This window comes from Geotrypetes seraphini, chromosome 9 (genome assembly GCF_902459505.1).
Source record: "Geotrypetes seraphini chromosome 9, aGeoSer1.1, whole genome shotgun sequence".
Classification (NCBI taxonomy): Eukaryota; Metazoa; Chordata; class Amphibia; order Gymnophiona; family Dermophiidae; genus Geotrypetes; species Geotrypetes seraphini.
The window spans coordinates 144,443,059-144,461,962 of record NC_047092.1 but is presented as its reverse complement, the minus strand read 5'-3'; the positions used below and the strand labels follow the sequence as shown (position 1 = coordinate 144,461,962).

The 18,904-nt window shown below is 41.7% G+C and overlaps 1 protein-coding gene across 1 annotated transcript in view; it reads right to left on the bottom strand.

Annotated features, from left to right (window-relative positions):
* The window catches only part of MOGAT1 (monoacylglycerol O-acyltransferase 1), a 30,400-nt gene extending 13,448 nt beyond the window's left edge, over positions 1-16,952 (bottom strand). The window contains exons 1-4 of the mRNA XM_033957550.1: positions 16,693-16,952; positions 9,510-9,688; positions 6,122-6,326; positions 3,884-4,058 (exon numbers count right to left, since the gene is read on the bottom strand). Of these exons, the coding sequence (XP_033813441.1) occupies positions 3,884-4,058; positions 6,122-6,326; positions 9,510-9,688; positions 16,693-16,786 (653 nt within the window). The 5' untranslated portion in view covers positions 16,787-16,952. The remainder of the gene's footprint in view (positions 1-3,883; positions 4,059-6,121; positions 6,327-9,509; positions 9,689-16,692) is intronic.
* Between the last annotated feature and the right edge of the window lie 1,952 nt (positions 16,953-18,904).

Genomic DNA, 18,904 nt, shown 5'->3' with positions numbered 1-18,904 from the left:
TGCCTGGATATAAGGAACAACATCACCCAGACCGGCAAGAGGTTCTGGAAAACGGAGATTGGCACGATCATGGATGCATCAATCGTAAGCCCAGGAGAAGGGGTATAGCATAAAGTAGCTGCTGGAGATTGGTTGGTATTGTGTATCTTGTCCCCTCCTTGAGGAGTTGTGCAGAGAAGTGCCCTAAGCCACGTATGCATGAATTTTTGGGACTTCCCATGTGGTCACATGGTGTAAATTTTATAGATCTAAGTCCATGTCCAGAGGAATGAGGGGCTAGCTCAGACATGGGCAACTCTGGTCCTTGAGGGCCGGAATCCAATCGGGTTTTCAGGATTTCCCGAATGAATATGCATGAGATCTATTTGCATGCACTGTTTTCAATGCATATTCATTGGGGAAATCCTGAAAACCCGATTAGATTCCGGCCCTTGAGGACCGGAGTTGCCCACCCCTGGGCTAGCTGCTACCTTTTAGGCTGCTCCTGGTTTGGTCCCCATCCTCTATTGGATGCATGAGCTTTTCCACATAGAATTGGTTTGGGGTAATCAACTATAATAAAAGGCTAAGTGCACATGCGCTGTTGAAAGATCGTGATTCCTGGTGGCGTGAGGTGTGCTTCTGTGTCAGTCCTCACGGTGCCTGCGCTAGCTGGAGGCACATGAGTGTGCAGAACACGCCAGCAACTCTTCCCTCCCGCTGTCGCTCCTCTTCAAAGCGGCCTGCTGAGGTTCGCCAGCCGATGTAGCGATGTATATATTTTCTTTGATCTAATTTAAATTCTATAGTTATAATAATTGAGGAATCAGGCTTATTAGTAGGTGAGTAGAATATAGGGCAAGAGCTAGCTACCTTAGACAACTGTGCTCAAAAGCTGAAATTCATTTGTTAGCTTCCAGTTGTACATTTTAGCTTGTTTCACTAGTTCAATTTTTTCTTGTAATTATCAAGTTAATTCTTTCAATAAGCCAATTTGATTATTTACGTTCATTTCTGGTTTCTGTTGTCAAATTTGGGAAAGTTGCTTGTGAAGGGAGATCAGGGGTTCTGGGTCCCAGTTTGACAATAGCTCTGCATTAAAACAGACCTCTGGTTGAAAGCATAGCAAAAGAAAGCTCACGTACTTTGGGTATAAATTACAAAAGCAGGTTGTTGTTTTTTTACCCTAACACAGGGGTCAAATGTCGGTCCTTGAGGGCTGCAATCCAGTCAGGTTTTCAGGACTTCCCCAATGAATATGCACGAGATCTATTAGCATACAATGAAAGTAGTGCATGCAAATAGATCACATGCATATTCATTGCGGAAATGCTGAAAACCCAACCGGATTGCGGCCCTCGAGGACCGATATTTGACACCCCGGCCCCAACACCATATGGTTCACAAATAGGTCTGGCAGCACTGTTCAACACTGCTCTGCTGCCACTATCCCCTCTTTCCTCAAAGAAGCCAAGATGGGATGGTCAGGAGGAACAGGAGAAGAACCGCCACTATCACCACCTTTATACCTCGCCTCTGATGTGCCGATTCAGTCCAATTCTCCCCACTGCCTAGATCAGGGCATGAAAGAAAATAGTAGCTGAAAAATTACTTATTTGACACAAAACAGCTCTTGGATTTTTAGTGTTAAAGAAGAATAGAAGATACGAGTATGACTCCTGGAAATAATTACTGTGTAGCTTGGCTGGGATAGCTGTATTGGGGAATTTCAGATTAGTGGCCTGGGCCTCCTCCTCCCACCCCCCCTCCCGATTTTGCTTTTAGGACAGGGGTAAGCAATCCCGGTCCTCAAGAGCCGGAGCCAGGTCAGGTTTTCAGGATATCCACAATGAATATGTATGAGCTGGATTTGCATACACTGCCTCATTGAGAAGCAAATCTATCTCATGCATATTTATTGTGGATATCCTGAAAACCTGACCTGGCTCCGGCTCTCGAGGACCGAATTGCCTACCCCTGGTGTAGGCAAATCAGAAGAAATCACATTTTTTAATTGCTCATTGTATATTCTAAATTTGTATTAAAACTGAAATAAATGTATAAACAGAAAAAGAAATAAAACAAGCTCTCTTGTGTCCTGCTCATATAAGTGAGTGATAAATCCCCAGACTCTGTGAAAGAAAATCTACTGTGTGGTTCTTATTCTACGGTTGATCTTACAAAATTATGCTGTGTTACAATGTCATCTAAGTTTGTCAACAGTTTTCAAATTATGAAGTACAGTACTCGTAAAATGTACTTGTTCAGGAGATTGTCTCACACTAGAAGAAAATCATTTCTGAAAAGATTTACATTATTCCAGTAGGAGTCAGACTTTTCTGGATATGAATAGCCCTGCCATTTTTTAATTTTTTTTTTTTACCTTGCTTAAGTCAGTATTTCTAAGCCTTGTGTGTAAAGTTTCCAAGAAACTTGTGAAAAAATTAATGCCTCTAATGCTTTCCATCTTACTTTCTTGCGAGTCAAAACTATTTTGGATGACATTTCCTTAGGCTCTGTTCTCATTATTAAGGAAGAAAAAGTTCTTCAGAAAATCAATGTACTTGCAAAATACTTTCAAAGTTCTGTAGTCAAGAAGCAAGTAAAAATGCAAAAAACAGATGACAACTGAATGCAGAAAGCAAAGCAGGACACAGAAAATGAAACAAATGAGCAAAGAGGACTTCATAGAGCAGACAAAACAGAAAGACAAATGCTTTTCAGAGAACAGAAGCAGGGCTATATTGTCAGTAAAAACAGACTAACTCCACCCTTAACATAAAAAGCTTACATTATAACATTTTATTCATAGATTCATTCTGACCTGCATCTAAAGTACTGCTAAATATAAGTTAAATATAACACTTACTATGGAGTTAAGAGTTGGACAAAAGAGGAGACAGAATCAAAGTCAAAGGTTTGATGTACTGTATTTTCACGCATATAGCGCGCGGGTCCAAAGCATGTCTGTAAAAAAATTTTTATATAGCACGCATATGTGCATGCTGCTATAACCTCCTCCCATTCCCGCTTACTCTTCTGGCCTGCGAACCGGCCTCCTCCCCCCCGCTCGCATCACCCCCCCCCCCCCCGCGATCCTACAACCCCCCCCCCCCCCAGCACCGCAAAACATCTCTTACCCGATTGGGCACCGGCACCAATGCACAGGACGTGCCAGTGCCCGAAGATCCTCCCTCGTTGTGCTGGGCTGGGCTGGGCGGTGCAGGGAGATCCTCCTTCTTCCCTGTGCCGGGCTGGACTGGGCTTTGAGCATTTGCGCATGCTCAAAGCCTTCTGGTCTCGCTCTCTCCGAGATTCTAGAAGGAGGATCTCCCTGCACAGCCCAGCCCAGCACAACAAGGGAGGATCTTCGGGCACTGGCACGTCCTGTGCATTGGTGCTGGTGCCCAATCGGGTAAGAGATGTTTTGCGGTGCTGAGGGGGTTGTAGGATCGAGGGGGGGGGGGGAGGATGCCGGTTCGCAGGGGGGATGCCGGATCGGAATGAAAAAAAAAAAGTTGTAAAATGCGCTCACACCTATAATGCGCACGGTTATGCACGGTTTGTAAAAATCGTGTATAACGCGCGTGTTATATGCGTGAAAATACGGTACTGTCTTCACGGCCCTGAGCAGAAGAGAGGCTGAATGAGTGGAAGAGATTTAATAAAGAGAGAATATTGAACAGATGGGTGGACTGACAAAACGTGATGTTACTTTTAACTCATTCATTCATTTACGGATGTTGGTAGGGGGAATCATTTAAACAACTCTGACAGGATCTTATGTTAAGCTAAAGTCAGGTAATATTTCTTCATGGTTTCACTTCTTTCCAAGTGTTCTCTTTGCTAGAGCATGCATTACTTAAACTTATTAAAAAAAAAAAAAAAAAAAAAGTAAACATACCCATGTTTTAAAGCCATTTTGATAAACCCTTTCCTCTGGAGGACACTCAGAGTTAAACTTCCAGGATGGGCATCCAAAGACTCTTCTGCACCTCCAATAACAAGGATAGCAATATTTCCGCCATCCTTATGGCTCAGCACATGCGATACACTTCTCTTGGAAGCTGACACTATTCCTTCAGGAGACAAAAAGGAAAACTAGTTATGCTACAGACAGACAGACAGAACAAGAATAAACCAACACAGCTTTATCCACTTCAGTGGTAAATGGATTTTAAAATTTGCTCCTCATCTTTTCCAAATCTGAGCTCAAGGGGAGTTACATATTCAAGTCAAATTATGATGCATGCGCTTATATACTAATTATAATGCCATAATTAAACTTCACAGCAGATTCTAACAGAGAAAGTCCAATGTTTTGTGGTTGGGTAACTCACTAATTCAACTAAACAAATTAAATCAGACAGGTTTATGTTCCTAAATGGAGAGCCAGCTTCCTAAAATTTCAACGCTACGGGCCGGATTCAGCAAACGGCACCCGAAGTTAGGCACCGTTGAGATCTGCTCCAAGTGCAGATTCCATAAGGTTACAGTTTGTAAACTGCTTCGATGGGTTTTACTTGAAAGATGGTATAGCAAATGTTTTAACACACAACCAACCATCCTTTATAGAATGTTTGGTGCAGATTCCCAAACCCAACCTTGGGTACAAGGACTTATGCCTCCTGAAAGCTGATGCAAGTCCTCACGTCCAACAGGCATCAGCAGTTGGGTACATAAATCCAAATAGTCTAGAACACTGCACATAATTTGTGGGAACACTCCTGATCCCTTGGATTTCACACTATACCAAAAGCTCCTATACCTTTGCCAATGTATATTCACTGTCTCCAATATATGCAAATTTCTTTCATGCATATTCATTATGGCTATCTTGAAAGCCTGACTGGCAAGGGGGTACTCCAAGACTGAGTTGAAAAACACTGCTCTATGGTATGATCTTACCTCAAATACTGTGTGTAATTATGGTCGCCATATAGCGCAAAAAAAAAAAAAAAAATTATATATATATATAAATATAATATTATATATATATATATATATATATAATATATAAAAAAAAAAATTATATATATATATATATATATATATATATAATTTTTTTTTTTTTTTGCGCTATATGGCGACCATAATTACACACAGTATTTGAGGTAAGATCATACCATATATACACACACACACACACATATATACACACTAGTGTTTTAGCCCGTTACATTAACGGGTGCTAGAGTAGATGTCTGTCTGGTTTTTATTTGTCTCTCTCTCCTTGGACTCTGTCATTCTTTATATCTGTGTCTCTCCCTGGCCCCCTGTCTGTCTTATCTTTATTTCTAACTCTATCCTCTTCCCTCAATCCTGCATGTGCCCTTTTTTCTTTCTCCTCACCACTTCCTTCCAACGTCTGCCCCCCTGTCCTCCACACTTCCATTCAGTGTGTCTCCCTCTCTCTACCCCTTCCATCTTACTGTTCACCCTCTGTCTTGCCCCTTCCATTCACTGCCCTCTCTTCTCTTTCCATCCAGTGTCTGCCCTCTCTCTCTCTCTCTGTTCCAAATAGCATCTCCTCCTTCCTTCCTTTCCCCCTTCCTTTTTCCTTGGTCTGGCATACCTTCCTCCTCCCTTCCATGCCCTGCCATCTCTTCTTCCCTCCAAGAGATTCTCTCCCCCTCCGCTCCCTTTCCTCCTTGAACTTCATCAGGCAGCAGCAGCAGCATTCACAATTCATTGCTGTTGCTGGCTTCAGGTCTTCCTCTCTGGCGGGTCCTATCTTCATAAAAACAGGAAGTAGGCAGGACAGAATAGTCTTAAGTGATTATACTCATACGATCTCACTTCCTTGAAGCTCTTTCCTCCACATCTCATTGTGATGTAAACATTGCAATCTAAGGAGCCTTTTTACGAAAGCTTAGTGTGTACATGGCCCATAGGTGTAAATAAGACACACCTTAATGTCTCTTAGCATTTGCTACATTTTAGTTAATAGAACTCTGTTCATCACCAGCCCTAAAGTGGTTTAACGTAAGAATAAAGTTCTGAAGATCTAGGAGGAGATAGTCAAGACAATACAAAAGAGAAAAAGACACAGATTTTATTCAGGGAGACCTAAGCAACTAAACTCAAACATAAAAGAATAAGACACACTTGAATGGAATAGGATATCATTGTTCCCCCTTACCTACACACATAATGTACTCCCTGAAGAAAGGGCATCGGAACCAGAATGGCAGTATATGAAGATACGGTGTGAGGCCAGGGAATAGCTCTGCAAAACTGGTATAGTTGGTGCAAAAATTTCCAAAGGCACCAGCCACAAGAACACCATGAGGATGAAATCCAAAGAGATAGTTGTGCTTGGGATCCAGGCTGGTGGTTTTAATAAGCTGAAAAGGGCATAAACAGGAGATCAGCCATGATTCATAAACTGTAAAAAAATGAGAAGCAGGGCCAATCTGGAATGTTCTCCACTGCAAACGTGCACATTTTTCATCACTTTCACAAGTTATTCCTGATTAAGAGGGGAAACAAATACCCTAAAATTTCACACATTTGCTTCAAAAACTGGGGTTTTTTTTAAGGGCATCTTAAATTGATCTAACAGACATGAAGGCACACAGGTTGATTAGTGTACAATAGCTTAGAATACATTAAAATTTAACACATTCAAATTTCAATATACATGCAATCGTATCCAATTCAATATTATTTAAGGATCTTCAGAGTGCAATACAGTAATCTTTCCTTCATACTTTTTTTTTTTTAAGAAAAGACTGCTGCAATTGATCCTTTCTAAATATTTATCCATGTTTTTAAATTTTATTCTATTTAATTTACGTGTCTTATAAATATTCTTAAAACATTCTGAACCAAAACACTTATCTTATTTTGCTGAAGCTCTGTCAGCTGGGGACTTCTACTGACATATTAGAATGAAAGGGGCTTGTTGGCAGTGTGGAGGTATTCGAGGGGACATCCTTGATACAGCCTGTGGAGTGAAACATGTCGGTAGAAGTCCCCAGCTGACAGAGCTTCAGCAAAATAAGATAAGTGCTTGGGCTCAATATTTTAAGAATATTTTATAAGAAATGTAAATTAAATAGAATAAAATTTAAAAACAGTTAAATATTTAGAAAGGATCAATGACAATTGAAGCAGTCTTTTCTTAAAAAAAAAGTATGAAGGAAAGATTACTGCATTGCATTCCGAAGATCCTTAAACAATATTGAATTGGATATGGTTGCATGTATATTGAAATTTGAATGTGCGATTATTAATGCAAGTAAAGAATACAGTGCCAAATACAAGATTACTTAAAACATTTTAAGGCACAATAACAAATGCACACTCTGGTCTTTCACTCTTTGATCCTGACAAAGCTAGGGATCCTGTGCAGGCTGTATTCAGTAGCCCAGGGACAAAAGTCATGGTCCTCATTAAAGATCAGATTTAGGGCTCATGATTGCATGTTCCAGAAGCAGTCTTGGTATGTGGACCCAGGGCCAACTCAAACCATTGGATCAGGAGAGGCTCTGGTCCAAGGCATCAAACTACCCAGCCTCTGGCCTCATTGAATCTACAGGTTAAGCCTTTCTACCCTTCCTCCTGTCTCTCCTTCTCCTCTTCCAGCACTGCTCCCTCACCTCTTTCACTTCCCTGTGGTCCTGTAAAGTTTACACCAAAGTTGTTGGTGGCAGCAGCAGCATGACAGGCTGCCTTCAGACAGCCCCTGGGTCTTGGATCTGCCGTGTCCCACCCAAAGAAATTGCATCAGAGAAGGCAGGATGTGGCAGAAACTTGAACGCAAAACCTAAGGCAACATGCTATAAGGCTTGCAATGAGCATGGAAATTACTGCCACATTAAAACCGGCAGCTCATTGCAATGTTGTGCCTGGGTGGCAATTATCTCAGGCAATGACAGGAAGGGTGACATTTTAGAAATAAAACAGAAAAAATAGTACCAAACTGTTGGCATCAGTCCCTGACCCACCTCCATTTTGCCCAACAACATCTGGTATCTAGTGGCACCCTCCCCCTGACTAAAAACACAGTCGCTGGTATCTTATCGGCATCCATCCAGTCCTTCCCCGTTACCTCCGATTTCCATATCTTAAGAGGCAGCAGCAATTTTGCAATTCCCTTATACAGCAAACTGACCCTGCCTGGTGAATCCCAGGATGCACCTCACAGATAAGATGATGATGTAAGAGCTTGTGTGCCATCACTCCTGCCTCTTGAAGTATGGGAGTCATAAGTATCTGGAGAAAGAAATGGATGGGTGCCAATAGACACCAAGGATAGTTTTTTCAAATTGGGTCAGGGGAGGGCTCATGCAGAAAAGGTACTAGAGAGAAGAGGTGTTGGTAGATTCTCAACCAGCCCTTCTAAACTACCACAGACTTGTAAATGTTCTCTCACTGCAGGTCCAATTTTTTTTTTTTTTATTTAATTGTGCATGGATAGTAAATTCACCACATTTGCATGTGATGTGTGGTCAGGATTTCTATGTGAGAACACACATTACTATCTGCATGGGAAGCTTTCTGCATTGGCTCCTAGGTTTGTACTGGAGGCAATGGGTTAAGTGACTTGCCCAAGGGCTTCCTTGGGTTGTGGCTATCCTGTAAACTACATTAACTAACAAGTACTCCGAGTCTGGGACTGGCTTGAAAAAAAAAATCATTCTGGCACTAGTACAGAGTTCTAATGGTCAAACTGGAGTGAAATGGATTTTTTTTTAAGCTGGGCTACTTTATGTGGACCAATGATATCTCACTATTTAGAAATATTATGAGTCAAATCTTAGGTGTTTACAGTAAATTGCAGCTATACTCACTCGAGGAACGTAAAGAGAGGAGAGATGATTGAGACGTTCAAATATATCATGGGCCTTATCGAGGTGGAAGATGATATCTTTTTTCTTAAAGGGACCCACGGCCACAAGAGGGCATCCGCTGAAAATCAGGGGCGGGAAATTTCATGGTGACACCAGGAAGTATTTCTTCACCGAAAGGGTGGTTGATCATTGGAATGAACTTCCACTGCAGGTAATTGAGGCCAGCAGTGTGCCAGATTTTAAGAAAAAATGGGATAGGCATGTGGGATCTTTTAGGGGAAGAAGTTAGGGGGGTGCGTCATTAGAGTGGGCAGACTCGATGGGCCGTGGCCCTTTTCTGCCGTCATTTTCTATGTTTCTATTACTGGAATTAAATGTTTTCAAGGCTGGGTTTATGATTTAGTTATGTTTCATAGAACAGACGCTCTTAACCAGGCCCTAGTGGTTACTCTATGGTCCATTGCATTGAAAAGATTATGATTAGATATGCTGACTGGTTAGCCAATTCTGAATATTGTTACTGTTCTAGTAAGCACTTCAAATTGTTAATGTCTTGAAAGCACACAATAGGTAGTTTTCTCCCAATGCACCTAGCCTTCTTGCTCTCAAATCTCAACTCAACTCGGCTCTAATCATTCCATCCCAAAATGAAATACCTTCTTTGTCTTCATAATTCGCCATAATTTTTCCAAAGTGATTTGTATTAAAAGTCCTTTATAATTCCTTACTTACATGAATTGGAAAATAATCCTTAAAGAACTTCCAAACAGTCCAGTTCCTGACCCATTGGCATCGCCTTCCTCCAGTTTGGGGAGTGTCCCAATCAAGATAGAGCCAGAGCACATAGAATGCAACGATGAACCAATAGCTTCTCAATACAAGGAGGAGAAAGATTCCCACACAACACTGAGCTGCAAAAGAAAGGCCAAAACATGAACAAAGCTCACTGTACAAACTAAACCCTGTAAGCAAAATCTTGTCAAGCTATTCCAAAATCCTAGTTTACAGCTAATGGAACAAAAGTCTGGCAGCGAGACTGTTGCTGCCTTTTTGTACTAGAGATGTAACGTTTGCCTTTTCTTCTCTTTTGCAAATCTATTTTGCATTTTGAATTATCAACACAAAAGAGGCAGGTAGCAGAAGACAACAATGGATCAGACAAGATGAAAAGTGAATTTATTAAATTTTCCCAATGTGGCCAGATTTCACCAGGTTCCTTCAGGGACAGAAACTTAAGCAAACATACATCAAAGCACATGCTTACAATATAAAATAATATCAACATCCAAAATATCCCAGCAAATGACACAACATACTAAAAAACAAATAAATCAAACCAGCTACGCCACTAGAAGCTTAAATGATGAAGTTATGACTGTCTTATTTTGGTCATACTGTCAGAAGAGAAAGATCATTGGAGAAGGACATCATATATGGAAAGATTGAAGGAACCAGGTAAAGAGGACGACCTGCAATCAAATGACTGGACATGTTGATAACAACCATGGGGATGACGCTGGAGGCCCTTACCGGACTAGTACAAAACAGGTTTCTTTTTAGATCTATAATTCATCAAGTCACTAGGACTCGAGCACGAGTCAATGGCACCTAAGATAAGTTAAATAAACGATGGGTTATTCACAGGCAGGCTTTTGAAAAAAATACATGAAAGTTGTAATATTTTTTTAAAAAAAAAAAGAGAGAGCCAAAGAGCAGATGAAAATGTACATTCAAAATATGTAAAACAAAGAAATCATCTTAAAGAAAACAAATCTGATGCAACAAGTTAAAAAGTTTAAAAAAAAAATCACTTACATAAAAGGTATGGTGTAGCCCTTTGTCAATTTATTGCTTTCATTTGGAATGTGGTATTTACTTTATAAAAGAGGAGTATTAAAAACAGAAATATTCAACAAGCCAACCAGAGGTATTAATGGAACAAGCTTAGGTTACATTACATTAGATATTTCTATTCCACCATTGCCTTGCGGTTCAAGGCGGATTACAAAAGAATTACAAAAAATATATTACATGAAGAAGATATCTGGTAATTTCTAGAGGAGATGAAGTGGAAAGGAGCTAGCGGTATTAAGTCAGTTGCAGGAATTTCTTGAAAAGTAGAGTCTATTTCTTTTCTGAATGTTTGGTAGTCTGGGGTTATAATTAGTAGATTGGAGATTTGGTTGTCGAGTTTTGCTGCTTGTGTGGCTAGGAGGCCATCATATAGTTTTTTCCATTTGACTTCTTTGATTGGGGGGAGGGGGAGGGTGCATGAATGGAGTGTGGGTTTTCCTATGTCTAGTTGATGTAGTTTGGATGAGGCGGTTGTTCAGGTAGGTTGGGCTGTCGCCGTTTATGGTTTTAAATAGTAGACAGTAGAATTTGAATAGTATTCTTGCTGGAATTGGGAGCCAGTGTGATGTGATCATGTTTCCTTAATGAAAAGATAAGTCTCGGTGCTGTGTTTTGGATTGTTTGTAGTTGTTTTATCATTGTTGCTGGGCAGGGGAGGTAGAGAATGTAGCAATAGTCTAAAAGGCCTAGGACTAGGGATTGTACTAAGAGCCAGAATTGTGTTCTATCGAATAATTTTCTAACTTGTCTTAAGTTTCTCATAACTGTGAATGATTTCTGTTCCAATTTTATATAGAATTCCAACATCTAGGCCAAGTGAAATTGAGAATTAAGTTCTATTAACAGTCAATCACATTTGTTTTGCAAAACAAATTCTATCTCCAGTCATCTGTAGAAGGTCATGCCATGCGTTCACCAGTTTTTTCATTAAGGAATATTTCCTAATGTTGCTCCATAGTCTGCCCTCTTGGAGTCTCATAACATGGGCTCCAAAATTCAGCTTCTAGTTATAAAAATATAGAACAATTTGTAAATATTAGCTGTGTGTGTATACATTCATCTTGGCTGAGAAAGCACAGGAGTATAACAAAAGGGAACAGTTTCCTATTTTTAGCTCAGGGGCTTCAGCATTACATTGCGGTGGTCATAGAATCTGGGTCAAAGGGTAAAGTGACTATGTAAAGTAAAAATCAACCAAGATATCTCCTTTTTTTAAGCATTTATACATCTTTACTACAAACTCAAAGAAAAACCATCTTGGATGTTAACCGAGAGTTTGTGCTAGTTATATTACACCTAAGTGCTTTATCACGTATATACAGGGAAAAGTATCCCTACATAGCACTTCAAACTTCCCCACAATACCTGCCCCCTTTCTCTTCCCCCCTTCCATCTGTCTCTTCCCCACACCACCTGTCCTCTTTCTCTCCCCTCTTCTGTAAAATATCTGCCCCTCTCTTCCTTCCTATCTACCGTTGTCTTCTCTCACCTCCTCCCCCTTTCATCACACCTGCCTTCTGTCTCTTCTTCACCCCAACTGCTGATTCTTGTGCCTTCCCCTCCTCCTCCTCCACCCCAACTGCTGCCGCTTCTCTAAATAAGCGGCAGCAGCGGCAAAACAACCCACCTCATTCTCCTGGGTCTGCATTCACAGCTCAGTCTGCACGGCTGCTGGTCACGCACCTCCAACATCCTCTTCCGGTTCCGGGGGCAGAACCAGCTGCTTATCAGACAGGCTGTGATTGTGGCCCCATGGGAGAGTAAGGCAAGCTATTTTGCTGCTGCTTATTTAGAGAGGCAGCAGCAGCGACACGGATGGTGATGGGAGGGAGGTGGAAAAATGTTGCTCCTGGTGCACGGCAATCCTAAATTGCTGTGCGGGGTTTTCAAAAGAAGTGTGCAGCAACACAGTTTAAAGAGAACATTGGTGCAAGGCAGAGCATTTTAATATAAACCCCCGAGTTGACCTTTTTCTCTCTTTTTATTTTTTTTGGGGGGGTAGGTTACCTCGGTTTATATTTGGGTCGGTTTATATTCAAGAATATACAGTAAGCTCTGCTTGAGGACACATTACTCAAAAATGATGCATAAGTATCCTCTCATTTTTCATACAGCAATGCCCTATTTGTGAATTCTGATTTATAATTTACAAGCAAATCAAAATAACTAAAAATATCAGCTGAGGCATAGTAAGTGGTTTTATCTGTAAGATCATCATATACATGGTTATCTCATGGGGCATAAATCTATATTCTTAGGCTCAAGATAAAAATTTGGGCAAACAGTACATTCTATTCTTGTCCATTTTTCCAGTTCTTGGGCGATTCCTTTCAAGGTTAAGGGTACTGCCAGCTAGAAATGGGTCCAGACTAGTGGCAAGTTACTTTAAACTCTGGCTCCAGTAGATAAACTGGTTATACAGAGTAACTTTCCTTGCTAGATAGCATTGGAAAGATTAATTAACCTATAAACAAGCCAGCTCCTCAAAGCTGCCAAAATCCCGTGTTAAACAATTATCCAATTAAAGTCATTTCCAGAGTGTTTAGTTAACAGGCAGACCGAACTCTTAGAAATGCTAGTTTGGACATGGGATGAGAGGCAGGGCAGAAGATGGAGAGATATTTCTCATCCTTATTGCACATGCTATTTGTTGTGTCAACTATTTTGAAATACTTTGTGGGTTTGGTATTTTCATTTCAGTGTCTTTTCGACCAAACTTCATCATATTTTCCTCATGCACCCACAGCTTCCTCTCTCTTCTTTCTCCCTCTCTAAACACCGTTTTGGTATGAAAAATTTGCTCTATAAATTCTGAGAGTATTTTCGCTCCCGATGTTAACGAACTGTTCTGGCTGACATCACAGCAGTATGCATAAGTATACATGCGAATTTGAATGTCAAAGACTGCACTTTAAGTACCTATTTTCATATGAAGGCTATTATGTTACAAGTATAAAACATCTTAAGGTAAAGCATGTTACTTTGTTAATTTTGTATTTATACTAATGCTTGGTATTCATTTTCAAAAGTTAATACAGTCAACGCCACCTAAATGCACGTCGGTTATCCGCAGCCTACCACCACAGTCCCGGTTTGTTTGAATTTTTTACATTAAAGTCAAAGGACGTAAACTCCGGATATTTGCAATTCGGATAAGCACACAATCCACTTATGCGCACTGATGTCATAGGTCCAACCTCTATTCTTTCACTTTATGTTCACTCCGGTTAAATGCAATCACGTTCCGACTGGGAACGGCTAGGCTTCACATAGCAGCACTGGAACAGCTGGGAAAGTGAGTGCTGTACTTCCACTCAAGCTGTAGGGCATAGCTTTCCTGTTCTTTAGGCTCCAGCAGCCCAAGCGCCATATTTAAACTGAGCCGGCTTAACTACAGCCTCCCCCTCCCACGCCCATTAAGCGCACACTCCGTTTAAGTGCACGTGGAGACCCCGTCCAATGGGCGTGCACTTAAGCGGAGTCGACTGTATGTATTTGAATCGGAGGGAGAGGCACATGGCTGAAGGTTTGCCAAGTACACTTGGCACCCTTCTACCTACCCTGGCTCCAAGTAGGTAGAGTGGAAATTAGTGTGTGGTAATAGCATAGTTAGTTTGCACTAATTCCTGAATTAACTGACAAACATAAAATGGGATGGAAGTGGGCAAGTATTGCACTTTACAATTAACACTCAGTTACAACATATTAACTGTTTATGTGTGGCACACTGGCTAGAGCTACAGCCTCAGCACCCTGGCCAAGTCACTAGGCAGACTGAGTGCGATGTAAACCAGTGGTTCCCAACCCTGTCCTGGAGGAACACCAGGCCAATTGGGTTTTCAGGCTAGCCCTAATGAATATGCATGAAGCAAATTTGCATGCCTATCACTTCCATCATATGCAAATCTCTCTCATGCATATTCATTAGGGCTAGCCTGAAAACCCGATTGGCCTGGTGTTCATCCAGGACAGGGTTGGGAATCACTGGGTTAAAGCAGTGGTTCCCAACCCTGTCCTGGAGGAACACCAGGCCAATTGGGTTTTCAGGCTAGCCCTAATGAATATGCATGAAGCAAATTTGCATGCCTATCACTTCCATCATATGCAAATCTCTCTCATGCATATTCATTAGGGCTAGCCTGAAAACCCGATTGGCCTGGTGTTCCTCCAGGACAGGGTTGGGAATCACTGATGTAAACTATTCTGAGCTCCCCTGGGAGAACTGTATATAAAAACTGAATAGATGTCAGAAGGTGGTGCTAACTATATCAAATTATCTGCTGTGTGTGTTTAAACATGCAAGGAAATTTTCTCTTAGTTTATGGGAAGACACTGGGCATATCCACAAAACTTAACATGGAGGCTTTGTAGTTACCATATTAATTTTGGCAATTAATAAATGGTAACTGCAAAACACTGCAGCAAGGGGGCTTCTGTGATCTCAGAGGAAAAGCGGCCTTTACAAATTAGGGAGTGTGATCCTTATTAAAAAGGTGCAAACCACCTATTCTACATACATGTTGACAACATACAGTAATTGAGGGGGCTTGGAAAACTTCCAAGTTACCCAGTTCCAGGAAAGAGGCTTTTTGGTCAATCCTGGTTTTGAATTTAACCCCCACCCCCCAAAAGCAGAGATTCATAGATTCCGATTTTACCACTGAAATCAATGCTGCAAGTCCCATAATGTGCCAGGATAGGCTTATCAGAAGTAGGAACTGGTTCAACACCTCCCTCTTGGAACTGGATAACTTGATTGCTCTGGATTTGGGTGGTCTGAAGACGCTCATCATCAATGGAATATTATTATGTTGGATCACGACAAAATATTACAACCTGCAAGATTATATAGGTTTCCTTGGGGACAAGAACATCAGAATTCTGCACTAAATTTGTTGCAAATTCCTGAAAACAACCACCAAGAAAGGAAGAGCCACAAAATAAGCATGATTTTAAGGATCCCAGACAATGATTCTTTCGAAGTACTGTACTTATCAAGGCAAAACTTAGAATGTCTACAAAAGATTTCTATGAACCTCACTCTAAGTACTCTGATCCAATCAGATTTCAAAATAAAAGATGAGTGGGACCCAATAGTCAAAAGAATTTATGCTCCTAAATTAGTCCTTTTGAAAATGTACTAAGGCTCAATGCATAACGTTATACTCAAAATTTCACCAACTCTTAGGGCCCCTTTTACAAAGCTACAGTAGTGAGTCCCGATACAACAAATGCCAATATAACCCATTTACTGCGCGGGAATTGCTACCACAGATTTGTAAGAGGCCCTTAATCTTGGCGCATAAAGAGTGGTGGCAACAAGGCTGGATTTAAGGTGGGGAAAAAGGTTGCGGTTTTTAACATTGATTTTCAGCATTAGGCACAAATCTAGTCAAATGAATGGCAAGACTAAGTTCATAAGTTTTTATGCGCCTAAATTAAAATGAATAGCTGAAAACACTCATCAATTTAACTAAGAATAGGACACAAATTTAAAGCTGTTTTTTTTGTTTTGTTTAAATATGGTGCAATGTGTTGTTTTTTTATGGGGGAAGGGGGCAATATAAAATCTTATCTAAACAAGACAATTACGTTCAACTCTTTGGATATGTTTGGAAAGTTAAAAATAAAAATAAAATCCCGGAAACCGTGGTTCTCTAATCATAGGACAAAACTTTATAAGCCAGTTTGCATGTAATTTTTAAAGAATGTATCTTTCTTCATTTCCTGCAATTTATAAAGGGGAAAACGAGCAGAAAAGAAATTGTGCAAACACCAGCGTGTGAAACAAGGGTTGTGGCTCTTTCCATTTAAGTTTGATACGACTACAAGCCTAGGTTCTTAGCGCTTGTCTATTTTTCTTTTTTTTTTTTAGTGTTAAGTGTTGGTTGTGATCCCATCCCTACTGTGGCACGTGAATAAGACCACGGACTGAGACACTTGAGTTTAGAATGACCGAGAATAAAAGTCACCATGAAAACACACCCATAGGGGCTCACCCACGACCTCATTTTAATCTGACTAGACGAGCCTGGCTGGGGCATGGAAGAGTGGCCAATACCTAGCAGCAGAAACGAGAAGACCCACTGAAGGACAGCAACGGTCTGGATCCGCCGGGCCAGAGGAATGTTAACCGGGGCAAACTCGATCTTCATGCTGCCCCCGGGAAAAGGAGAGGAGCAGTTCAAAGGAAAAGCTGCTACTTTGTTGTTGGTTTTTTTTTTTTCTCTCTCCCCCCGAAGCAGCAGCGTGGGAGAACAAAGCTCCACGCAGCGAACCTCTCCAGAGAAACACTGCGCTCAAGCGCGAGCAACTTTCCCATTAGTAGGATTCAGGGGCGTGCCCCACTCGGCCGCTGACGTACCCAGGAGGGGCGGGGCGAGGAGGAGGAGGCGGCCCCTCGGGCCGGTTGGTCTGGAGAGGGAGGGGGGTGGGTTGAGGTTTCTGCGGGAAGGGGTAAAACACGGACCTGGCGGATCTAAACAATTTAGCGCTGACGGATCCTAATACTTTTCCCTCCCTATGCTGAGATGGATCCGTCAAGCGCTAAAATGTCATTGAGGTCTGTCAGAGCCAGAAACTAACTACAAGTGGCACGGACCTCAGATTTTTAATGACGTGCGGGTTTAGATCCGCGAGGTCCGTCAGGTCCGCGTTTTACCCCTTCCCGTTTTCTGCCCTGAGGCGGGTTACCATACGGCTCCAGGAAAAGGAGGACGGATTGAGGAGGAGGTCTAAATGTTCCACTGTCCCTAACTATGGAATAATTTGAATAACTATGGAATATCTGAGGGCTAGTCTATGATGGGATGAGGGAAGAAGGGAAACTTGAAAGACAGCAAAAAAAACATACTTGTCATAAAGCAGCAACTTTCCTAGACTACCAATACACCTTCTGGAGATGCAGAGTGGAAAGTGGAACAATCCAGACTGCTACAGATTTTTTTTTACAGAAGCTATTGGTTACATATGCAAAACATAAAACAGACCTTCACCAAATACAGAAGTGACCACAAGAAAGAGAAATATGCAGACAAAATTTAAACTAGTGAGAGGCAGGGCCAGCCCAAAGGCTTCTAATGCCCTAGGTTAGTGTTTTTCAATGCAAGGCCTGGGAGCCAATGGTGACCCTCATCATCATTCTGGCTTTCATTTTTTCTGCTGCTTTCTGCCTTTCTAACCAAGTTCATTACAGAATGAGGGAAGTGGATGGGAGGAAGAGCCACATGCTTGAAGGAGAAGCCATTCCTCAATAGGTGAATGCATTTGTAAATGCCCACTTTTTTTGAGAATACATCCAATAAACAGTTTGAAGGTGGACTAGTAGGGTGGTTGTCATTTGGCAGCAGTGTTGTGACCTTGCATAGAAATATATTTGGTAGCTCTCCTTCAGCTCATTGGATCCAAAGTGACCCTGTCTTAAAAATCAGTGAATATGGGGGACGTCACGTGCACGTTTTCAAGATGGCCGCTTAGCGCCCTCGCTCCGATCCGAGCCTCGCTGAAAATCTAAATTTAACCTCACGAAGTGCCTTTTCAGGTCAGTGCGCATTGATCATCTGCAGCGGAATGTCGACAAAGGCTAATAAGCCCGATTCCGCTCCTCCACCGGGTTCGTCGGCGGCGCATCCAGCGCCGAAAAGATCCAAGCATGAACCGCCCTCCCCGATCAAGGCCTCCGCGCCTAGCACTACAGCACAGGGTGATTCAATTTCCCATGATCTCCACGTGTTAAGAGAATTGATGCAGGAAAATTTAGCCGCTACGGCTGATATTAAAAATGAAATCGGGGGCATACTTACTCAACTCAAACAACAAAATGCTCGCATCGATCTGGCAGAAGAAAGACTCGCAACGCATGACTCGCAATATCTTGAAATCCAATGTGACTTTCGCAAGATGAATGTACTGCAACGTGACATCGAAGATCTCTCTAACAGAATGCGCCGGAGTAATATCCGTATTATTGGACTTCCAGAATCATCCGAAGGAACTGATCTTATGTCTTTCCTGCTTTCCTTCATTCCTTCCACCCTAAAGCTCCAATTTGACCCTCCGCTCGAGATTGAGAGAGCACACAGGGTCCCATCGGGTCTGCCACTGCCAGCCAAACCTCCCAGGCCTGTAGTCCTAAAACTTCTGCGCTACACTCAAGCTCTCCAAATTCTGCAGGCTGCTAAATCTTCTCCTGCAATACAACTGGATGGTAAAAAAATTATAATGGTCCCTGACCTGGCCAAAACAACAGCACAAAGACGAAAAGCCTTCCTGGC